Raw genomic sequence first — 26,282 nt, 5'->3', positions numbered from 1 at the left:
ACATAGAAATATTTGAAAACAGTTCTAGTATTATAAAAAGATTTTTGTCGGAGCGGCACAGAAAAATCACACGGGGTTAGAAAAGAATGGCTAGAACGGATGTTCCCCTATACTACTACGGTGATCCACCTGACGGTAACGAACTAGTCACTACTGCCCGTCTACCAACATAATACCATAAAAAATATAAACATAAAGTTGTTGTGTCGCGAATTAAATAAACGATAAAATAATAATGAGTTGACTGAATCACGCGTTCTCAGCCTAAGAAAATGAAAATGTCTAACAGATATAATTTGTGACCTTGTTGTGTCCTTTAGGCAAGATATTTAAGACTGATTTAAATCGAAACAAAGTCCCTCGAGACTTCGCATTTATTCAATAATTATTTTTAGGAATTTCCAAATTTATAATAATTTTTTTTGATTTCATTTCATTGTTAACGAAAGTTACTCATCTACATTTGGTGCTAAAATGATGAAATCTTTTTTAAGCGAAATTTTTAATGTCCAATAGTCTACATTATTTCAGTTAGAATTTGAATTTACTGATAACAATTTGCTTTAATTTAATCAACATTCACAATTTATAATTAAAATATTGTTATGTGAATTGAAATTTTAATGGTCATCAATGGTCTTTCTCCATTAATGACATCAAACTGCTAGTGGTTGTCAGTTTGTATCTTGCGCGAGGTTTCCAGAACTGAACTGAGAAGACAGAGCTTCGCAAATGAAGGAAGATTTCATCCAAAGTTGGACCTTGGCTCTTCTCAAACGACATCTTCACTGGAAATTGGCGATGCTTCAGAAGGTCAAACTTCACGTTCAAGTTACGAAGCAGCATGACAATTGACACTATTTTTAATTGTAAGTTCTGTGCATGCTAGTGTGAATTTCATGTGCATTATATTCAAAACTGATTATAAAAGGCTTGTTAAATAGAGTTTACTTTCCTTTATTCCGTTTTCAGTAAAAAAAGGTCCCAGAGTCAAACCACACTAACGCACTTCAAGCCACTTGCTAATTTTCAGCTGATTAGGGAGCGATTCAATGTTTATATAACAAGTTCCCTTCTTTGCCATCGTTCTAAATTCCCATCTCCTGTTAAATCCCAGGAGATGGGAATTTCTTAAGTTTTGTTAATTTACCAATACCTCGGAGTCGGTGTTTCAATGGATAAAATTATTCTTCTAAGTCCAGGTGAATGCTTTTATGCAATATTCTTCCATCTGTTTTGTACACACTGTACCATTATAATAAAATATGTAGTTATGAAGCTGAACATCTGTAACAAAAGTTATTCAAATAGAGCAGGTCCACTCGTTTTAGACAAATAAGCAAATCTACTTTGGCAATTACGATATTGAATTATGTTGTCATTATTAAAGCCAATAATAATAATACTATAATAAACGAGGTATTCGATCATAACTACCGAAGAAAGAAGTGATCTCTGAATGGTGACCAGGCCGAGTGGAGACATCGTCGGCTGGTTGAGAAGAAGCTGTTTGAACATCAGGTCCAGTTCTAAAGGAATCGTCTTTCCAACTGGCGTCACATTAAAAGTCAACTTAGTCAAAAGTACTCGTATTTCATTGACCTACAAAAATGATTTATTAGAAATTATATTACATACTTATACCCCAATACTGTAGTACATTTGGTGCTCAGTGACAGAGCATTGTGCAAGACCATTTGGGTATGTACCGTCCACATATATTTACGGTGCCAATGTCCATGGACAGAGTAGTGGTCACCACCACTTACTATCAGTTCATCAGAAAAAACTACAAAGACATAAAAACTCATGATTTTAGAACGATATTTGTAAAATAATCGAGAATCTTGGCAAATAATACTTTATAAAATCAATTTACCTCTGCATTTATTCGATGCCACGGTTCAATAAATGTAAGAAGCATAGACAAATGAAAAGCACACCAGAACACCTGACCACATACGACTGAAGTGCGATAACTTCGTCCTGCTTTAGAAATGAGAGAATATGAATTAATATCATTCAAAAATTAAGAGTAATAAAGTCAGTTTCGGTGATGATACATACAAGCCAAAATTAAAAAGTCAATGACATTGAAAAAAGTCATCATCAAAAACAGAGAGCTCGATGAAAATAAAATAAACATGAGGCCCCCACGGGTCTCGCTCAGTCTATTCACCGCGTCGCAAACAGACACATAAGCCTTCATTAGGTCACGGACATGTGTCAATGACAAATAGCATGTAAGTCCTGAAATATTATCTAAAACAAAAATACAATTTTAATATTTATTCATCTAATTTCATTTTTAAGTTTTTTCCTTAATTATTTTTATGTAGATAAACTATCAAAGCTGGGAGCGCGTCTAAGTAGAAGTAGATTTTACTAGTAGTTATTATGAAGTTGGCTCGTTCATTATAGTGCGACACTCTGCATATGTACCATATGCATGTAGGACTTTCGTGAGTTACCAAAGCTTAGTTGAATACGAGCATATAATTTTCACTGATCACTTGAATACACACATATAATATACAGTGTGAAGTGTACTCACGTAATTTACTTTGGCTACAAAGAGTTATTGTTATACTAATCTAAGTATTTTCGGGACTGCTAACAACATGGGCTGTATCATTACTTTCTATGAGGTGTGATCGCAATCAAGCGCTGGGTTATATATTACAGGTTATTTAAAAAAAGGGTTCCATTGAGAAACAACGGTTTGGCTGTAATCAATGAGAAGGACATCATCTTCATACTCACATGAATTTGTCTTGTTTATCCATTCTCTGAGCTTCAGACTCATTGTGTTCAGTATGTTATACACATTGAAAGTTATAAAGGCATTCTCCATATGCAGTAGATATATTTTATAGCTCTCAATATAAACCGCGATGTCGAAAACTTCCAATATCCCTAGAAATATTATTATAACATATAGAAATATATATAAAATATAGAAATCAGTGTAGGACAAAAGTGAAAAATATGATATTGTTACAGCACAGAATTTATCGGGAACATGTTCAAAGTCAGTTACTGAAAGATCCATTATCATTCTGGAATTATATAGAATCGATAAAAAAATCCAGAGGTACGCAAACAGTTATACAGAAGGGAGTACCGTTAACATCTCAACAATGCGCTGTAGAATTTGCTAACTACTTCTATTCAGTTTATAGCACAGAGCAAGCTGAGCTCAATGTAAACTTGGCGGTAGAAAGGTAGTGGGTAAGGCGGTTGGGGGCAGAAAATGGAGCAGCACGAGTACACTTAGATCGACTGACATTGGACGAAGTAAGGCATGCTGTAAAACAGCTTAAGCCTAAAACATCTGTAGGGCCGGATGGCATACCACCCTATATTTTTAGAGATTGTGGATCAGCGTTAGCAAAGCCTTTGCTTTATATTTATAATTTATGTCTAGAAACAGCTATGTTTCCCGATATGTGGAAGCTTACTCGGGTAGTCCCAGTGCCAAAGGGTGGAGTGGGGACACTACTTAATAATTATAGACCTGTTGCAGTGCTTTCAACGCCTGCAAAAATACTAGAGTCAACTATTTACAAAAGTATTTATACACAGGTGAAAGCCCAACTATCAGACTCTCAGCACGGGTTTCGGCCAACGAAAAGCACTACCAGCAATCTACTCTCGCATATGTCTCACATTGTACCAGTAATAGATAGAGGAGGACAAGTTGATGTAGCGTACTTTGATTTTAAAAAAGCCTTTGATTTAGTAGATAACGATGTATTGTTAAAAAAGTTAGCATCACTTGGATTCACCCCGCATTTACTTGCATTTTTTGCCAGTTATATAAAAGACATACAACAATATGTGGAATACAAGGGACATCAGTCTCAACCATATTTTACAAGATCCGGTGTAAGTCAAGGAAGCAATCTAGGACCTTTGCAATTTGTTTTAATGATCAATGATCTACCAAACGTTGTGATGGATGCGAAATGTTTGCTGATTGCAGACGATCTTAAGTTATCTCTCGAAATTAACCAACTCAGTGACTGTGCAAGGCTGCAAAGAGATATAGATAGAGTAGTTCAATGGAGTAAAGAAAATCGGTTGCAATTTGATAAGCAAAAATGTGTTGTGATTTCCTTTTCCCGCGCACTTTTTCCAATTTTAAATGAATATTTTATTGATGGGGTACAGATGACAAGAGTTTCAGATGTTAGGGATTTGGGCGTAAGTTTTAGGACTGAGCTAACGTTTCGTAATCACATAGTAAGATGTTGCAAAAAAGCATATCGAAATTTAGGCTTCATGCTCCGTATAGTTCATGGTTTCACAAATATGAGTGCTATAATCACCTTGTATAATGCGTTGGTTAGAAGCCACTTAGAATGTAATGCGGTCATTTGGGCTCCACATGAAGCGAAATATAGTATGATGTTGGAGCGAGTCCAGAATAAATTTACTAGATATTTATATATGAAGCTGTATGGAGTATATCCTTCCTACCCATTGATGTACCCAACTTTATTTGTCTTAGGTATGGTAGGATACAATGAACTAAGGGTAAGGAGAGAGCTAGCTCTTGTAATATATGTTTTTAAGGTTTTGAGAGGTATAGTCTTTAATGCTGATGTCCTTAGCCAGTTGAGTCTGTGCGCCCCAGATAGATATGTGTGGCGGAGACATCGACCGCCGTTGCTAGCGGTGCCCACCGGGCGAACCAAGTTGCTCAAGGAAGCACCACTGACGCGCACGTTACGTACTCTCAATGCGATAGCAGACAGAGTTGATTTGTTTTGTTGCAGTATGAGTGAACTCACAATAGTTGCTGCTTGGAATATATCATATACAATTTAGTATTATATATATTATTATAACATGGATAGATGTATTAAATTTGTTTTTTTAAAGTGCTGTAATATCGAATTGGGGCACAATCCTGTAATGATATATATATATATATATATATATATATATATATATATATATATATATATATATATATATATAGTGTGGCATTAAATAAATAAATAAATAAAAATAAATAAATTGTATCTCGTAAGTTTGTAGGCCTAACAAAAAAATCAATACTTGTTATCGCGGGGGAAAGGCGTGTAGCTGAATACCAGTACTCATGCGGAGTGATGGTGATTTCCGAATTCATCCGACATATTCCCCTCATGATGAGATGTCAAGTAAGTTTGGCAGACTCATAAACAGTTCACCAGATCATAAATGGTCAAAACCACGTACAAAAATTGACATTGTAAGAAATATCAGCCATCACCTACAACTTCGCCGATCTTGGCAAATGATGCTGGGTTACTTACTCCTGTAGTTACACTTACTTACTCTTCTAACCGTAACAAAGGGTTCATCATACACGTAACACTTAACGTAAAAAAAAACGTAAACAAAAAATAACATAAAAACGTAACACTTATTAGCACACATAGTTATGATACTGGGCAACGCAAGTACCCAATCAGAAAACTTACATCTTGTTTTATCTAATCCGTCATGGTATTTAAGAATTACAATTACAGCGGTGAACAAAATTATAAGCGTTGTATTAATGCTAGCAAATCGATTTTGGTTTTGTGTGATATCGGATTTGCCATTTAAATCGTAATTTATCTGAAATATATAACGATTAGGACAAATATAATTATGTATGTATAAATTATTGTCATTCAGCCACACAACTTGCAATGAAAAATAGTCTTTACTCATTCGGGAAATTCTAATATATAAAATTTTCAATTATATCACAGTTATTAGGTAATAAAAATATGTATAGCATGTTCGAATTTCGCAAAATATAATATTATATACCTTATTGAGAAAATTTATATGTTTCACTATATTTTTCAAGCGGTTGGTGCTCCCATAAGATCCCATTCCGGTTATAAATATCCTTGCTAACGTGTTGCAAAAGCTTCCAAAAGGAAACGATGAATACAGCGCGTAAAACCGAACCGTCATTTTGTACGCCCATGTTACTTGGCAAATATCTAAAATGAAGAAAAATGGATTTTTATTAAATCTCTTTTAAATTTATAAAATTGTGTTCTTCGTATAAAGTCGTATAAAGTCGACGTTGCATACCCTCAATTCGCTTCGCTTTGCAGCATACACGGTTAGAAAAGTTATGCAACTTACTGATATTGATACCGCTCGTTTAGTTTATTTTGGCTATTTTCACAGTATTATGTAAAATGGCATATTACTTTGGGATCAAATCAAATCAAAATAAACTTTATTCAAGTAGGCTTTTACAGGCACTTTTGAATCGTCATTTTACAATTAAGTGAAGCTACCACCGGTTCGGAAAGTAGATTCTACCGAGAAAAACCGGCAAGAAACTCAGTAGTTACTCTTTTTTAATATTTAAAAATATAATACAAAGTCATGTTAGTTAAATACAATTATTTAAATTCATATATCCTGCGTGGAAGTCAACAGGTATTAGCTCCACGCTTTTTTATCATCTATAAAATCTTGTATCGAATAATATGCTTTTTTTACCAATGTATTTTTACAAACGATTTGAATTTACTAAAAAGCAAAGTTAAAAAAGGCTGCGGAATTTTATTATAGAAGCGGATACCCTGACCCAAGAAGGACTTATTGACTTTGCGGAGTCGGAAACTTGACGTTATAAGCTTATCCTTACTTCTAGTGCATATACAATGATTATCACTGATTTAATCAATACAAGATTTCGATACAAGATATTGTAGATGATAATAAAATTTTAACAAAAAGAAAAACCGACTTCAAACAAAACACTTTTTTAAAACAAATGAATATGCACGAAAAAGTAATACAAATAATTGCGTATTCAACATATTTTTTAGAGTCTTCCTAAGTTAAATGAAATGAAAAATATTAGACTACTTAAAAGTCGATTAACGATTATATCATGTAGTTATAGTTATTGGTATATTTGGAGCCGGTGTCAGCCACGGTGCCCTTGCCCCAACAATCAAAAGAAAAAAGCGATACGAGCCCCTTGATTGATCCAGTATATTATTGTGTAAAAGGTAATTTGTAAAAAACATATTTGTTAAAATATTCTCGTATTGTTTTTTCATAGATATACTGTAGGGTTTTATTGGCTGACACCGACTCCAAATATAACAATAATTATAACTACATGATATAATCGTTAATCGACTTTTAAGTAGTCTAATATTTTTCATTTCATTTTACGCAATTATTTGTATTACTTTTTCGTGCATATTCATTTGTTTTAAAAAAGTGTTTTGTTTGAAGTCGGTTTTTCTTTTTGTTAAAATTTTATTTATTTTTTGATTTTAAGTGAAGCTGATGTTGACTAACTAATTTTTTTTAATATGGATAGATTAAGCGTTCCGTTTATATGAGTCAGAAACTACTTCGAGGACAATTTCAAAGGAAACTTGCGAATAAAGCAAAAATAGACTTTCGAAAATGCGGATTTAATACGTCACGCGGCGTACACTATAAGGATCCCTCGCAAGAGCTGTAATCGAACTCAGCAAAAAAACTTTGAAAAAGACCAACTATATTTCGTACATCATATGACATCACATCACATACACAAAATTTGATTAAAGATAGTAAGAAATTCTGCCCCATATCGCACCCTAACTGCGAGCCGTATAGGAGCTCCATCATTACATAGTATAAAACAAAGTCGTTTTCTCTGTCCCTATATCTTTAAATCTACGCAACGGATTTTGATGCGGTTTTTTTTAAAAGATAGTGTGATTCAAGGGGAACCTTTGTGTATATAATACATGAACAATATAGTAAAGAAACACTGATAATTTTAGAAGTTTGCGATGTGATGTCGTAAATAAACAAATTCTGTAGTATATTTAGTATCAGTATTGCACCCGTGCGAAGCCGGGGTGGGTAGCTAGTTGATTATAATATTCGACTATGATAATTACATAAACATAACCACATTACGGAAGGTGACTCAAATATCCAAATAACCTATAAATAAAAGATTCGACCGAGTATCGCTAACGTGCTCCTCAGAATTGTTCCGTTCCCTTCCGTTCCGTTACTTTGTCATGGTTCCTTTGCTCAGAACCTTACCAAACTTTCACCAAATTACCCTTGATGTATATATTTTATAATAAAAAAAGAATTATCAAAATTGGTTAACGTGATTTTCAGTTATTCACCTATTTGTCGCGCATATACATAATGCAAATTTAAGACTTATGTCGTTTTCACATGGATACCATCATCGGAAAAAAAAATAAAAAAAATGGGACCCCACGGGAAGCACTACCTTTCAAACAAAAAAAAAATTATCAAAATCGGTCCACCCAGTAAAAAGTTATGAGGTAACAAACATAAAAAAAAAAAAAAAAAAAAAACAAAAAATACAGACGAATTGATAACCTCCTCCTTTTGGAAGTCGGTTGAAAAGGCGTAGAATTAATACCTCTTAACTTCCATGCAGGATATATTAATTTAAATAATTGTATTAACTAACATGACTTTGTAATGTTGTCTTAAATTTTCGCGATAACACATTGAAATAAAACTAGTTATAACGGATTTGAATCGCGTATATTAATTTTTTTTGGCATCCCGACGTTACGAGCACTTTACGGGTAGACTAAGGTGGCATTTGTCTATTTGGAGAACAAAAGAACTATTATTTACAACTACCGCCAAAGATTTCTCAATTGGTATCTTGAGTAACGTTCCGGTTGCACGAAGAAGGCACTGACTGTATCCTTAGGTCTTGCAGTCTGTTGGTTTGGGATTTTAAATTTTTAATAAGTGGATCCCAGGTGTTAGAAAGTCTCCAACCATCTTCTCTATTGAAGTTCGGATGTTTTTGAATTTCAATAGCCTCGCGTATCATTCTAGGAATGAATCTGTGTTCTTTAGCGAGGATCTGTGGTTTATCAAATCGAATAAAATGGTTAGGTTTATCCAGAGCATGTTCACAGACTGCAGACTTTGAAGAACGCCTATTTTTGACATCTGCTATATGTTCCTTGACCCTGGTACCGATACTTCTCTTTGTTTGGCCTATGTAAGATAAACCACACTCACATTCGAGTTTATATACTCCTGCAGTTTGTAAAGGAATATTGCTCTTGATAGTTCTCAAGAACTGGCTCACTTTCTTATGAGGTTTGAAAACGGTTTTAATCGAAGCTCGCTTCAAGATGTTGTCTGTAACTCCCTTCACATACGGTAGAAATGCAGGTTGTCGCTCAAATGTGGGTGGCTTGATACGGCTTCTGCGATGCTGGCGAGGCACGGGCGGCTTGTTCTGGTGGAGTGCAAGCTTGACCTGACGTAGCTCGCCCTCTAGGTGTTCAGTTATAACTAGTTTTATAACATGACTTTGTATTTTTTAAATGTTAAAAAAGAGTAACCAATCTACTTTCCGAATCTGTAGTGGCTTCACTTAATTGTTAAATGAGGATTCAAAAGTGCTTATAAAAGCCCACTTGAATAAAGTTTATTTTGATTTTGTTGAGCTACCTCCAGTATGTGGAATAAATCTAATAAGTGTAAAATCCAATAAAAATCACTATAGAATAAAAAAAAATAACAACAATTATTTCTTAATAACATCTTAGATAGATCAAGTTTGAGAACAAAGCTTACGAATGCAAAACGCAAGGATGTAACCGTATATAGCGACTTGTCGGGAAACTGTCGCTATGTAGCCTCCGCGACTGCGAGCGAAGCGTAGCGGGGCAAGCCCCAGGGCTCGCGACAGGCGCAACACGACGGCCAACGAGCCCTGCACTTCACAGGCCTCGTCCTGCATCTGCGCACTCGTCGCCGCGCTGGGACGGCGTTTGGCATTCGACCCCAAGTTATTAATTCTTCTTTATTCCAACTGAAATCTTTCAAATTACAATACAAATATATTGACTGCGTCTGTTAACAAAGTCCATCTGTCTATTTTATGTGTTTATAATTGGATTGGTCATGCAAACGAATGGAAAACACATTATCGGTGGTCGATTAGTCCGCGCGTTACATACGACTTCGCATCGCTAGCGCCATATTTGTTTCTCCGTTTGTTATTACGTCACTCGTTTTGACTCGTTACGAATTGTGCCATACAGAAGCAGGACCCTTTGAAAGAACGAGGCTTTTTGAATTCGGTTGATAAACTAACGCCCACTGAATATGATTACCCGATGGCAACTGTTATATCCCACTGAAATACATTTTTAATCTAGCTGAACCTTACACGCGCGTGATTCATAAAACTTTACCGAGACCTCACAAAACGTCACCCCACTGTCTCATTTATATTATTAGTAAAGATAAAAACAGTGTTTCACTCGTGTGTTCCGTTACTTATTGTCATTTGTGATTTTATCATCAAAAATTGACATGAAGGTGAAATTATAAGAGTCGATTGTAGTACAATTATTTGTTTTGTTACAATCCATATAAAAGTAATGTAAATCTTTCAATGTTGATTTTTATATTTAATGTGATTATTATTATGTTAAGAAAATTTCTGTGTTTTTAAACAAACTTTTATCTAAATACTAGATGACCCGGCAAACTTCGTACTGCCATAATCGATATGATTAAATTAGTCCAAATGTGATGTGCATAGAAACCATTGCACGCAGCGAAACTGATGAAATAACTGATACTTACATTAAAATCGACGCTGTCAATATTTTTTTCTATATATTAATGACACAAGAATCATAAGGTTGCGTGATAAATTGCCATGTCGTTTATATTGCCATGTCATTAAGTCCTTATAACATAAAGTTTGAAAACCATTTAGTGAAGCGATAGCAGACAGAGTTGATTTGTTTTGTTGCAGTATGAGTGAACTCACAATAGTTGCTGCTTGGAATATATCATATACAATTTAGTATTATATATATTATTATAACATGGATAGATGTATTAAATTTGTTTTTTTAAAGTGCTGTAATATCGAATTGGGGCACAATCCTGTAATGATATATATATATATATATATATATATATATATATATATATATATATATATATATGTATATATATATATATATATATAGTGTGGCATTAAATAAATAAATAAATAAAAATAAATAAATTGTATCTCGTAAGTTTGTAGGCCTAACAAAAAAATCAATACTTGTTATCGCGGGGGAAAGGCGTGTAGCTGAATACCAGTACTCATGCGGAGTGATGGTGATTTCCGAATTCATCCGACATATTCCCCTCATGATGAGATGTCAAGTAAGTTTGGCAGACTCATAAACAGTTCACCAGATCATAAATGGTCAAAACCACGTACAAAAATTGACATTGTAAGAAATATCAGCCATCACCTACAACTTCGCCGATCTTGGCAAATGATGCTGGGTTACTTACTCCTGTAGTTACACTTACTTACTCTTCTAACCGTAACAAAGGGTTCATCATACACGTAACACTTAACGTAAAAAAAAACGTAAACAAAAAATAACATAAAAACGTAACACTTATTAGCACACATAGTTATGATACTGGGCAACGCAAGTACCCAATCAGAAAACTTACATCTTGTTTTATCTAATCCGTCATGGTATTTAAGAATTACAATTACAGCGGTGAACAAAATTATAAGCGTTGTATTAATGCTAGCAAATCGATTTTGGTTTTGTGTGATATCGGATTTGCCATTTAAATCGTAATTTATCTGAAATATATAACGATTAGGACAAATATAATTATGTATGTATAAATTATTGTCATTCAGCCACACAACTTGCAATGAAAAATAGTCTTTACTCATTCGGGAAATTCTAATATATAAAATTTTCAATTATATCACAGTTATTAGGTAATAAAAATATGTATAGCATGTTCGAATTTCGCAAAATATAATATTATATACCTTATTGAGAAAATTTATATGTTTCACTATATTTTTCAAGCGGTTGGTGCTCCCATAAGATCCCATTCCGGTTATAAATATCCTTGCTAACGTGTTGCAAAAGCTTCCAAAAGGAAACGATGAATACAGCGCGTAAAACCGAACCGTCATTTTGTACGCCCATGTTACTTGGCAAATATCTAAAATGAAGAAAAATGGATTTTTATTAAATCTCTTTTAAATTTATAAAATTGTGTTCTTCGTATAAAGTCGTATAAAGTCGACGTTGCATACCCTCAATTCGCTTCGCTTCGCAGCATACACGGTTAGAAAAGTTATGCAACTTACTGATATTGATACCGCTCGTTTAGTTTATTTTGGCTATTTTCACAGTATTATGTAAAATGGCATATTACTTTGGGATCAAATCAAATCAAAATAAACTTTATTCAAGTAGGCTTTTACAGGCACTTTTGAATCGTCATTTTACAATTAAGTGAAGCTACCACCGGTTCGGAAAGTAGATTCTACCGAGAAAAACCGGCAAGAAACTCAGTAGTTACTCTTTTTTAATATTTAAAAATATAATACAAAGTCATGTTAGTTAAATACAATTATTTAAATTCATATATCCTGCGTGGAAGTCAACAGGTATTAGCTCCACGCTTTTTTATCATCTATAAAATCTTGTATCGAATAATATGCTTTTTTTACCAATGTATTTTTACAAACGATTTGAATTTACTAAAAAGCAAAGTTAAAAAAGGCTGCGGAATTTTATTATAGAAGCGGATACCCTGACCCAAGAAGGACTTATTGACTTTGCGGAGTCGGAAACTTGACGTTATAAGCTTATCCTTACTTCTAGTGCATATACAATGATTATCACTGATTTAATCAATACAAGATTTCGATACAAGATATTGTAGATGATAATAAAATTTTAACAAAAAGAAAAACCGACTTCAAACAAAACACTTTTTTAAAACAAATGAATATGCACGAAAAAGTAATACAAATAATTGCGTATTCAACATATTTTTTAGAGTCTTCCTAAGTTAAATGAAATGAAAAATATTAGACTACTTAAAAGTCGATTAACGATTATATCATGTAGTTATAGTTATTGGTATATTTGGAGCCGGTGTCAGCCACGGTGCCCTTGCCCCAACAATCAAAAGAAAAAAGCGATACGAGCCCCTTGATTGATCCAGTATATTATTGTGTAAAAGGTAATTTGTAAAAAACATATTTGTTAAAATATTCTCGTATTGTTTTTTCATAGATATACTGTAGGGTTTTATTGGCTGACACCGACTCCAAATATAACAATAATTATAACTACATGATATAATCGTTAATCGACTTTTAAGTAGTCTAATATTTTTCATTTCATTTAACTTAGGAAGACTCTAAAAAATATGTTGAATACGCAATTATTTGTATTACTTTTTCGTGCATATTCATTTGTTTTAAAAAAGTGTTTTGTTTGAAGTCGGTTTTTCTTTTTGTTAAAATTTTATTTATTTTTTGATTTTAAGTGAAGCTGATGTTGACTAACTAATTTTTTTTAATATGGATAGATTAAGCGTTCCGTTTATATGAGTCAGAAACTACTTCGAGGACAATTTCAAAGGAAACTTGCGAATAAAGCAAAAATAGACTTTCGAAAATGCGGATTTAATACGTCACGCGGCGTACACTATAAGGATCCCTCGCAAGAGCTGTAATCGAACTCAGCAAAAAAACTTTGAAAAAGACCAACTATATTTCGTACATCATATGACATCACATCACATACACAAAATTTGATTAAAGATAGTAAGAAATTCTGCCCCATATCGCACCCTAACTGCGAGCCGTATAGGAGCTCCATCATTACATAGTATAAAACAAAGTCGTTTTCTCTGTCCCTATATCTTTAAATCTACGCAACGGATTTTGATGCGGTTTTTTTTAAAAGATAGTGTGATTCAAGGGGAACCTTTGTGTATATAATACATGAACAATATAGTAAAGAAACACTGATAATTTTAGAAGTTTGCGATGTGATGTCGTAAATAAACAAATTCTGTAGTATATTTAGTATCAGTATTGCACCCGTGCGAAGCCGGGGTGGGTAGCTAGTTGATTATAATATTCGACTATGATAATTACATAAACATAACCACATTACGGAAGGTGACTCAAATATCCAAATAACCTATAAATAAAAGATTCGACCGAGTATCGCTAACGTGCTCCTCAGAATTGTTCCGTTCCCTTCCGTTCCGTTACTTTGTCATGGTTCCTTTGCTCAGAACCTTGCCAAACTTTCACCAAATTACCCTTGATGTATATATTTTATAATAAAAAAAGAATTATCAAAATTGGTTAACGTGATTTTCAGTTATTCACCTATTTGTCGCGCATATACATAATGCAAATTTAAGACTTATGTCGTTTTCACATGGATACCATCATCGGAAAAAAAAATAAAAAGACCCCACGGGAAGCACTACCTTTCAAACAAAAAAAAATTATCAAAATCGGTCCACCCAGTAAAAAGTTATGAGGTAACAAACATAAAAAAAAAAAAAAAAAAACAAAAAATACAGACGAATTGATAACCTCCTCCTTTTGGAAGTCGGTTGAAAAGGCGTAGAATTAATACCTCTTAACTTCCATGCAGGATATATTAATTTAAATAATTGTATTAACTAACATGACTTTGTAATGTTGTCTTAAATTTTCGCGATAACACATTGAAATAAAACTAGTTATAACGGATTTGAATCGCGTATATTAATTTTTTTTGGCATCCCGACGTTACGAGCACTTTACGGGTAGACTAAGGTGGCATTTGTCTATTTGGAGAACAAAAGAACTATTATTTACAACTACCGCCAAAGATTTCTCAATTGGTATCTTGAGTAACGTTCCGGTTGCACGAAGAAGGCACTGACTGTATCCTTAGGTCTTGCAGTCTGTTGGTTTGGGATTTTAAATTTTTAATAAGTGGATCCCAGGTGTTAGAAAGTCTCCAACCATCTTCTCTATTGAAGTTCGGATGTTTTTGAATTTCAATAGCCTCGCGTATCATTCTAGGAATGAATCTGTGTTCTTTAGCGAGGATCTGTGGTTTATCAAATCGAATAAAATGGTTAGGTTTATCCAGAGCATGTTCACAGACTGCAGACTTTGAAGAACGCCTATTTTTGACATCTGCTATATGTTCCTTGACCCTGGTACCGATACTTCTCTTTGTTTGGCCTATGTAAGATAAACCACACTCACATTCGAGTTTATATACTCCTGCAGTTTGTAAAGGAATATTGCTCTTGATAGTTCTCAAGAACTGGCTCACTTTCTTATGAGGCTTGAAAACGGTTTTAATCGAAGCTCGCTTCAAGATGTTGTCTGTAACTCCCTTCACATACGGTAGAAATGCAGGTTGTCGCTCAAATGTGGGTGGCTTGATACGGCTTCTGCGATGCTGGCGAGGCACGGGCGGCTTGTTCTGGTGGAGTGCAAGCTTGACCTGACGTAGCTCGCCCTCTAGGTGTTCAGTTATAACTAGTTTTATAACATGACTTTGTATTTTTTAAATGTTAAAAAAGAGTAACCACTGATTTTCTTGCAGGATCTTCCCGGAAGAATCTACTTTCCGAATCTGTAGTGGCTTCACTTAATTGTTAAATGAGGATTCAAAAGTGCTTATAAAAGCCCACTTGAATAAAGTTTATTTTGATTTTGTTGAGCTACCTCCAGTATGTGGAATAAATCTAATAAGTGTAAAATCCAATAAAAATCACTATAGAATAAAAAAAAAATAACAACAATTATTTCTTAATAACATCTTAGATAGATCAAGTTTGAGAACAAAGCTTACGAATGCAAAACGCAAGGATGTAACCGTATATAGCGACTTGTCGGGAAACTGTCGCTATGTAGCCTCCGCGACTGCGAGCGAAGCGTAGCGGGGCAAGCCCCAGGGCTCGCGACAGGCGCAACACGACGGCCAACGAGCCCTGCACTTCACAGGCCTCGTCCTGCATCTGCGCACTCGTCGCCGCGCTGGGACGGCGTTTGGCATTCGACCCCAAGTTATTAATTCTTCTTTATTCCAACTGAAATCTTTCAAATTACAATACAAATATATTGACTGCGTCTGTTAACAAAGTCCATCTGTCTATTTTATGTGTTTATAATTGGATTGGTCATGCAAACGAATGGAAAACACATTATCGGTGGTCGATTAGTCCGCGCGTTACATACGACTTCGCATCGCTAGCGCCATATTTGTTTCTCCGTTTGTTATTACGTCACTCGTTTTGACTCGTTACGAATTGTGCCATACAGAAGCAGGACCCTTTGAAAGAACGAGGCTTTTTGAATTCGGTTGATAAACTAACGCCCACTGAATATGATTACCCGATGGCAACTGTTATATCCCACTGAAATACATTTTTAATCTAGCTGAACCTTACACGCGCGTGATTCATAAAACTTTACCGAGACCTCACAAAACGTCACCCCACTGTCTCATTTATATTATTAGTAAAGATAAAAACAGTGTTTCACTCGTGTGTTCCGTTACTTATTGTCATTTGTGATTTTATCATCAAAAATTGACATGAAGGTGAAATTATAAGAGTCGATTGTAGTACAATTATTTGTTTTGTTACAATCCATATAAAAGTAATGTAAATCTTTCAATGTTGATTTTTATATTTAATGTGATTATTATTATGTTAAGAAAATTTCTGTGTTTTTAAACAAACTTTTATCTAAATACTAGATGACCCGGCAAACTTCGTACTGCCATAATCGATATGATTAAATTAGTCCAAATGTGATGTGCATAGAAACCATTGCACGCAGCGAAACTGATGAAATAACTGATACTTACATTAAAATCGACGCTGTCAATATTTTTTTCTATATATTAATGACACAAGAATCATAAGGTTGCGTGATAAATTGCCATGTCGTTTATATTGCCATGTCATTAAGTCCTTATAACATAAAGTTTGAAAACCATTTAGTGAAAACTGGCTATACCATACGTTTTAATTTGAAACTCATATACAATACAAATCAATTAAATATCACTAAATACAACACAGGTAAAATGTAGGTGGTCCAGTTTAATTATGATGATGTTGCTTATAATATTTTTAAAATATTGTGTACTTTACATTGCTCAAGATAGTCACGTCAGAACAATTAGATACAGTAACGATACTCTGTTAATCAATTTAAAGCTTTCTGATAAACTATATATTTTTGTTTTGTTTTGTGGTGACCACGCGACGTATTTAATTGTTCATGCGCGAAACAGGGAAACTCCAAGTTGATTCCGCAAATTTCCAACGACTGGTCTTGCGATTTATTTATTGCCATCGCAAAGGCCAGGTGCATGAATTTTGTAGACGATTAAAATCGAATGGTAAATCTTTGGGAATCATTGGTATACGCGGGATCAAGACATCCTTTCCTTTGTATTTACCCTTTATGATTGTTGCCTCAATGACGTTTTTCATTATCTTATTTGGAGTGTCTTTACGTGCCGCCACAATTTTGATGATTTGAGGCATGTGTTTAGTTCATCAGCAACTGTTGATCGGGGAATAACTGGAAGAGTCTAACGAAAATCACCTGACAACAGAATCATGGCCCACCAGAAATATTTTGTTTGTTACGAAGATCTTTCAACGTACTTTCCAGTGCTTCCACTGATCTTTTAAGGGCCATTGTACATTCGTCCCAAACAATAAATTTGCATACCTGTAGGATCTTGGCCATTGCGCTATTTTTGGCGATAAATAAACAAAAATAAAAGATAAGAATGATCTGATAGACAGAAAATAACTTAAGTTAGTTAAAATTAAGGCTATTGTTGTACTTCTTGTGAATTAATATGTAGTTACAAAAATATAACTATTCGTTCAATTTTATTTCTGAATAACGGGGGCAACATCAAATGTTTGACAAAGTAGGGATTACCCATGTTACAAAAACATGATGGCGTTGACAATGAAATAAATATCGAACACTGATACTTGATGTTTATGGAGCTCTAAACATTGATGTTAATTGATAACATCGGTGTTTTTTTTGGGACTGGAAGAAATTATTTAATTCGAGAAATAGATGTAATGAACTCATATGTAGCTCACCGCATGGACTCATATTTTTATCGACAACGTAAAATAACTCTGGATCATGAGTTTGATCGGGAATTTCAGCTGATATAACGTTATCGATTTGATTCGGAGTTATTTTATGTAGCAGCCAAATTAATACATGTGCATGAGGCAATCCCCTTTTTGCCAATCAATGGTGTACATATGGCAAATCACCTCTCCAAATGTACATAATTCTACAATTAAATCCATAATTGCTTTCAATTTGTGGTGAAAAACACGTGCTTTAATGTCCATGACGATCAGTTGTCGACTGTTTTTCAAATAAATTGTTTATAAATGTATGTCATCCCACTGCGCATTGCATGTAAATTTAATGAACAGATCCGGTTGACCATTTTTCGTACATTAGAAATTAAGTCTTGTGCATATTCGTTCAAATGCCGTGGGCAACCAATAAACGAAGATGGCAATATACTCAATCACCCGATGTCAATTACATTAGCATCTTTTGCTATCGAATCTTGCAAATGAATATATTCTTCGGATCTTAATTTTGCTTGGTTGAAACGATTATAATTAACACGTTCGGTTTCTATATTGGCATACATGTCAACGATGTACTGATGATATAGTTTAGCACATCTCGAGGTATATAATTTTATGCTTGTGGTCGAACCATCAATGGATACGAATAAAAATTCATGGCACTAACGTTTTTCCATATATTTAGACATGAAAATAAATGCAAACGCTGTATTTTTAAATGTTTTTTTTTTTGGAAATAATAAACTGAAATAAGACGTATTACCTGTTGAAACTGGTGGATGAGTGTACTCATTTTTAATGAATACTTACTTTTAATTTGACAGCACAATTCCCCGTCTAAAAAGTCTCCTTTAACAAAAACATCCGCCATTTATTGAATTTATTTGTTACAAAAAATGTGATAAATGAAGAACCACTCGACCGATTTTCTGCAAACCTCACATAAACCATCTACTAAATAGTCCGCAAAAACCCTGAAAATTTGGTTTGGATAGGTGAGCCCCTTCTTGAGTTATAAAGTGGCATCGAAAAATGCTTCTTATTTTATATATATAGATTCGAAAAATAGATGTAACGATGAATGACGAATTTTAAAACATCAATGTTCTATTGTCTAACATCGATAATCATAGAAAAACTATGATGATTCTCTAATAAATCTATTTCTAAGGAAAAACAAAGTTGTTATTTTATTATATTCCTAGCATATTTATTATAGTAAAGTAAAGTAAGTAAAGAAACAGCCTGTAAATTTCCCACTGCTGTGATAAGGCCTCCTCTTCCACCAAGGAGAGGGCTTGGAACATATTCTACGACGCTGTTCCAATGCGGTTTGGTAGTTTTTATTATACTTACTCACCTTCTAAACCTTCCCTGGACTTACACAAATAATTCAAAACCAAAATTAGCCAAATTGGTCCAGCCGTTCTGGAGTTTTAGCGAGACTAACGAACAGCAATTCATTTTTATATATATACTAGCTGACCCGGCAAACTTCGTACTGCCATAATCGAAATGCTTAAATTAGTCCAAATGTGATAAGCATAGAAACAATTGCACGCAGCGAAACTGGTGATCTGAACTGTAACAATAAACAATTGATACTTACATTAAAAACGACACTGTCAATAATTTTTTATATATTTTTAAAGACACAGGTATCATGAGGTTGCGTGATAAATTGCCATGTCGCTATGATTAAGTCCTTACAACATAAGGTATGCAAAACCATTGAGTGTAAACTGGTTATACGATAAGTTTTAATTTGTAACTAATTTGCAATACAAAAATATATAGGTGGTCAAGTTTTATTATGGTGATGTTGCTTATAATATTTTAAAAATATTGTATACTTTATATTTCTCAAAAATAGTCACGTCACAACAATTAGATACTTGCTAGAAACCGACTTCAAACAAAACAAAATTTTCAAACAATTTAATATGCCCTAAAAAGTAATAAAAATAATTGCGTATTCAAAATGTTTATTAGAGTCCTCCAAAGTAAAATGAAATGATTAACATTAGACTACTCAAAAGTCGATTTACGATTATAAGCATAAGCGTGCCGTTTATATGAGTCAGCGCCGTTCGCATGAAGTAAACGTTAGGGTGAAACGTCTATTTAAACAGAATAAAACTACTTCTGAATATATTCAAATAACCCATATAAGATTCCGCCGAGTATAGCTAACGTGCTCCTCAGAATTGAAGAGTTTCGTTACTTTGGATTCCATGATCAGAATCTAACCAAACTTTCACCAAAGTACACTTGAAGTATAATTTAATAAAACAATTTAATCCTTTCTACTAAAAAAAGAATCATAAAAATTGGTTGGCGTAATTTTGAGTTATTCACCTATTTATCGTGCACATGCATTACGCAAATTTAAGATACCACAATCAGAACTGGATAAAATTAAAATGGGACCACACGGGTCACAGTTTCGCTGCGTCCAATGGTCTAATATCTGCGTTTTTTTGTGACTGGAAGAAATTATTAAATTCGAGAAATAGATGTAACGAACTCATATGTAGCTCAACGTATGGGCCATGTATCATATTTTACGACATTACGACAACGTGAATTAACTCTGAATCAAGAGTTTGATCGAGAGTTTCAGCTGATATAACGTTATCGATTTGAACCAGAGTTATTGTCAGGAACAGGCAAATTAATACGTGTGCATGCGGCAATCCCCTTTTTTACAATTCAATGGATTACATATGGCAACGCACCTCTCCAAATATACATAATTTTACAATTAAATCCATAGGTGCTTTCAATTTTTGCCGAAAAACACGTGCTGTAATGTCATGACGATCAGTTGTCGACTGTTCTTCAAAAAAATTGTTTTTAATATCATCCCACTGCGGGTTACATGTAAACGTAATGAAAAGATCCAGTCGACCATTCTTTATACATAAGAAATTGCGTCTTGTGCACATTCGTTCATATGCCGTGGGCAACCAATAAACGAAGATGGCAATACAGTCAATCGCCCGTTGTCATTTACATTAGCATCATTCGCTATCGAATCTTGCAAATGAATATATACTTCGGATCTTCGTTTTGCTTGATTGAAACGATTGAAAGTCTTAATTTTGACTTTCAGTTTCTATTTTGGCATATATATTAACGATATACTGATGATATAGTTTACCACATCTCGAGATATAATTTTGTGTTCGTTGACGAACCATCAATCGATACGAATAAAAGTTCATAGCACTAACTTTTTTCTGTATATTTTGACATGAAAATAAATGCAAACGCTGCACATTTAAAGGTTTTTTTGGAAATAATACATTGAAATAATACGTATTAACTATTGAAACTGGTTGAGTGTACTCATTTTGAATTAATACTTACTTTTATTTTGACAGCACAATTTCCCCGTCTAAAAAATCTCCATTAACAAAATGACCTGCCATTTATTGAATTCATTTCTTACAAAAAATAAGATAAATGAAGAACCACTCGACCGATTTTGTGCAAACTTCACATAAATCATCTACTAAATAGTCCGAAAAAACCCTGAAAATTTGGGTAGGTGAGCCCGTTCCTGAGTTATAAAGTGACATCGAAAAATGCCACATATTTTATATATACAAATTCGAAAAATAGATGTATCGATGTTTTAAATATAGCAAAATCAATTTTAAAACATCAATATTTTATTGTCTAACATCGATAGTCATAGAAAATCAATGATAATTCTCTAATAAATGTATTTCTAAGGAAAAACAAAGTTGTTGGTTTTTTTTTATATATCTAGCATTTTTATCATACTTATTCACTTTCTAAACCTTCCCTGGACTTCCACAAATAATTCAAGGCCAAAATTAGCCAAATCGGTCCAGCCGTTCTGGAGTTTTAGCGAGACTAACGAACAGCAATTCATTTTTATATATATAGATATAGGATCGGGGGCGGTATTAGACGGATCGTCGGAAGGTCGGGCTCCCATTTTAAGAAATAGCAATTAATTTAAATAACAACAGATTTATTATTTACAATAATTACAGTAATGGTCTTAAAATAATTTATACACAATCAAAAAAAAAGCAAACAGATAAGCCAGAGATATACAGCGAAAGCAATATGCCGAAGGGCAGCGTAACCGCGAACAAGCGGACAAGTACAGCTAACTAAATAGCGTAGTAAAGGCAGTCAAGCCTGAGGGGTAAACCGACAGTTTTGTCGGGAGCTAGAGCTCTTGCTTGAGTCGATCCTGGAAATCGACTGAAGACTAGCCAGTGAACACGGTATTTATACCCTAGCCCCTACTCCCAACAACTCTGTCCATGGCGCGAAACGCTAGCCACGTGTTTACCAAAATGAAAATACAAACTAATTAAATCTGCTATTATGACTTTTAGTCATAAAATATTCCAATATGAATTATCGTTAATCAAGAACAGTCAATTTGGGGTTATTTCTGTGATACAAATTAAATAATCGTTGATAATGTTTCGTAACGCTATTAACAATTACCGAAATCGAAACTAGTCGTCATAAATCAATTAGCAGGTAGCTAGTAAATCATACCAGATATAATTAGGAATTGTCGTAAAAGATTTGCATTAAAAATCTAGCTAATTGTAATAATCATTGAGTAAACAACAAATTATAACTCGAAGGTAACTGACTGACTGACATAGTGATCTATCAACGCGCAGCCCAAACCACTGGACGGATCGGGCTGAAGTTTGGCATGCAGGTAGATATTATGACGTAGGCATCCGCTAAGAAAGGATTTTGATAAATTCCACCACTAAGGGGATAAAATAGGTAATGAAAGTTTGTGTAAATCCTCTCAGATTTTCGACTGGTTGAACTGAAATTAAAGATAAGAAAGGACATAGGCTACTTTTTTACCTAAAACATGACAACCAACACTCGAAAACGCGAGCCACGCCGCGGGCAACAACTAGTATTTCATAAAATAATATACACCTACTAGTAGCGTTAAGATAGATATTCACTTAAATAATTGAACATTAAAGTTACTTGTTACAGAAATTTTGCTTTAGGAGAACATAAAATGTCGGATTAGTGATCAATCATTTCGGCCCAAATTGCTTTTGATTACAAAAAACTAACTTTGCTTATAATCATTGGGCGTTTTAATAGGATTTTAGAGAACATTTCTATGAGAGTAGATCCCAATTTAATGTTCTTTAATAATTTATGGTTTAATTTTAAATGCTACTCTCAATTTGCTTATTTTATCGTAATAAAAATAAAATCTAAACAAAAAATTCGACTACCTCTTCCATAATGCGACTGGCGAAATATGAAGCTTTTAAAATGAAAGACTACAATGATGAGTTTGATCACATTACTCCGTTTTAAGACACTGAAAATGTTCACTGGCTTGTGGTATGTGTCATTCACTCATCGCAAATTCTGACGCCAAACAGCAAATTTTAGTTTTATCAACCGACTTCAAAACGGATGAGGTTATTAATTCGTCTGTATTTTTTATGTTTGTATTTCATAAGTTTTGTCGGATTGAACCGATATTGATTTTTTTTTGTTTGAAAACTAGTCCTTCCCATGTGGTCCCTTTCTAAGTTAGTCCAGTTTTGATGATGGTATCCGTATAAAAATCATATAAGTCTTAAATTTGCATTGTAACTACATTATACAATCGTAAATCGACTTTTAAGTACCTAGCCCAATATTTGTCATTTCATTTTACTTAGGAGAACTCAAAAATGTTTTAGATATCTAATTATTTTTATTAATTTTTAGTTTGTTTTGAAATAGTGTTTTGTTTCGAGTCGGTTTTTCTTTTTGTTAAAATTTTTATTTATGTCCGGTTTGAAAGGTGAACGAGCAGAAACTACAGGAAAGAACATCTGAGTTCTCGATGTTGGGGGCGTGTAGGCAATGTAAAGTTAATATTTCTTACAACGGTGACCGCTTTCCATCAGTTTACCCTTTTACGTACCCTGCCTACCTACTTACCTCCTACCTAGTTATATCATTAAAAAAAGCGAATACTGTTTGTTGGATTTAGTTTAGTAGTAGTAGTTTAAACTCAGTAGTAGTAGCTTAAACTTAATAAATATTTGTTAAATACTAAATTGAATGCATGCGACCTTATAATATGAAAATATACAAAATTTAATAATTATGACGAGCTGAGATGGCTCAGTGGTCAGAACGCGTACATCTTAACCGAAACCTGTATATGTTTAATTTCATAGAAATGCTGCCACATGTGTATTCCACCAAACCGCATTGGAACAGCGTGGTGGAATATGTTCCAAACCCTCTCCATAATGGAAGAGGAGGCCTTATCAAAGCAATGGGTAATTGACAGGCTGTTACTTTACTTTTTACTTTTACTTTAATAATGATGACAATTTGAGTTGTTCAGTGTAATAGACCGTCAGAGACAAAGATAGATAACTCTTTAACATACACGTATGATGTGAAGCCGACCCCTGTGAAGGATGTCAAATGAGAATTCCTCAGCATCAAAACCATCAAATGTTGTTTACGTAATTCCTAAAATATGTTAAAATAATATAATAAGTACGAGGAAGTTTAACGAATATTGTTAACATATAAATGATTTCGCAAGCTCACATTTTTTTATGGAATAGGTTGGCGGACGAGCATATGGGCCAACTGATGGTAAGTGGTCACCATCACCCATAGACAATGACACTGTAAGAAATATTAATTATTCCTTACATAAGGAACCAACCTTGGGAACTAAGACGCTATGTTCCTTGTACCTGTAGTTACACAGGCTCACTCACCCTTCAAACCGGAACAACAATACTGCGTACTGTTGTTTAGCGGTCGAATGTCCGACTAGTGGGTGGTACTAACCCATGCGGGCTTGAACAAAGCCCTACACCTACCAAAAATCAGTTAGTGAGTTATCAGTAATCATAATAATACTACCATAAAATACTTGACCTTTTTTTATCAAAATGGATCAATCATAAATTTCATTACTTGCAAATGAAATGAAAAATGCCATTAATACAATTGTATTCACTAAAAATTAATTTATTATAACTTTGATAAAAAGTTTACTTAAATTAAGAATTATTGCAGCGGTGTTAGTAAAAGCACTTACATTGAGTAATTGTTTTCGAGTCAGATTTGTTTTAGTATCAGTCAGAACAGAACTCAGTCGAGACTATTTTAAATTCCACAATGCCTAGTCAGGAATGTAAAAAACGTAATAAAATCGATCATAATATAATAATGTTAATTATGATGACTCGTCTAATTTTAGGATGTTACTCAAAACTTCACAACAGCTTAGCGTACGCTGTTGATGCTAAAGTTTATTGTGTAGTATTTGCAATAGTTTTGATTTACTTCTGCAGTTATGAAATAAAAGTAGCAAAACCAGGTGGAGTGATAATTATAATTATCCTCAAAATAGTGAGTTTGATTGTTTCGCTTGTCGTGTCCGTCATGAGTGACGGAGAACATTTCTTCAATTACTTGGAAGAATCAGACAAGGTCGATCCTTTAGGGCTTGTTGAAATAAAAGAATCTAAAGTACGATTCTGTTTCTCTGTATTCATTGCTGTTTTTCTAATGAATTCATATCGATTCTTGATAACATGGCCATATACTGGCAACTGGTTTGGAGCTATACTTCTTGTAACAAATACGTTAATGTTATTGTCATTACATTTAAACCAAATGACCAGATTGTTGATGTTCGAAATATTGTGGGTTCGTTTGAAGTATCTTAGAATATCAATACACAACTTTGCAAACAATTCAAATCCTGAAAATGAAACACGAGTCGATTTTTTAACCATGAAATTAATTGAATATTTGCTGATTTATAAAAGATTATTCCTAAATATCAAGAATATTGGCAACGCGCCGAAGTTTTTGGCAAGTATACGAAAACAGATTTCAATTAATAATATTTAATTTTGAATGATATTGAAATTATTTTACCAGTCTACCATGAATTTACATTATGTCTAATATATTTTCATACACGCTTCAGATGATGATGGCCCTGCCGAGTTGTTTGATTCTTTTACTAAGTAGTGTTGACGCCATTAATCGCAATTTGAATTCTCAAGTAAGTACTGTTTATTTTATTGATTTATTCCTCAAGCGTACAACAAGAATTTGTGGAATAATAACAAATTAATGTTTACTTACATTCTTGTATGTATAGATATATTTCAAATTGAACTGTTAAATACATTTTTTTTTGTTTTAGAATTGACTTATGCGGTTTGTTCACACTAGTCAATTTTAGAATTTGTTTTAAT

General features: G+C 33.8%; 3 protein-coding genes across 4 annotated transcripts in view; 1 reads left to right on the top strand and 2 right to left on the bottom strand.

Annotated features, from left to right (window-relative positions):
- LOC124532744 overlaps positions 1-26,282 on the top strand; it is a 225,142-nt gene that overhangs the window by 60,172 nt on the left and 138,688 nt on the right. The gene's annotated exons all lie outside the window — the stretch shown is intronic.
- Positions 1-26,282, bottom strand: part of LOC124532745 — a 136,440-nt gene that overhangs the window by 7,791 nt on the left and 102,367 nt on the right. The window lies entirely within an intron of this gene.
- Positions 518-2,910, bottom strand: LOC124532746. The gene is made up of 5 exons (XM_047107801.1): positions 2,764-2,910; positions 2,068-2,262; positions 1,880-1,989; positions 1,438-1,602; positions 518-1,287 (listed from the first exon to the last, which is right to left on the bottom strand). The coding sequence occupies exons 1-5, from the start codon at positions 2,852-2,854 to the stop codon at positions 1,213-1,215; spliced, it is 636 nt and encodes a 211-aa protein (XP_046963757.1). The 5' UTR covers positions 2,855-2,910; the 3' UTR covers positions 518-1,212.

The sequence above is a fragment of the Vanessa cardui genome, chromosome 10 (assembly GCF_905220365.1).
Source record: "Vanessa cardui chromosome 10, ilVanCard2.1, whole genome shotgun sequence".
NCBI lineage: Eukaryota > Metazoa > Arthropoda > Insecta > Lepidoptera > Nymphalidae > Vanessa > Vanessa cardui.
Note: the sequence above shows the minus strand (reverse complement) of the source record. Positions and strands in the feature narration are given on the sequence as shown.

Excerpts from the sequence above, each read along its gene's own strand:
- LOC124532746 (XM_047107801.1), bottom strand. The coding sequence starts at position 2,854 with ATGGAGAATGCCTTTATAACTTTCAATGTGTATAACATACTGAACACA. Across the intron at positions 2,263-2,763 it reads GATAAACAAGACAAATTCAT|ATAATATTTCAGGACTTACA; the intron begins GTGAGTATGAAG and ends TTTTTGTTTTAG. Across the intron at positions 1,288-1,437 it reads AGAGATCACTTCTTTCTTCG|ATGTTCAGCTTCATAACTAC; the intron begins GTAGTTATGATC and ends CTTTTGTTACAG.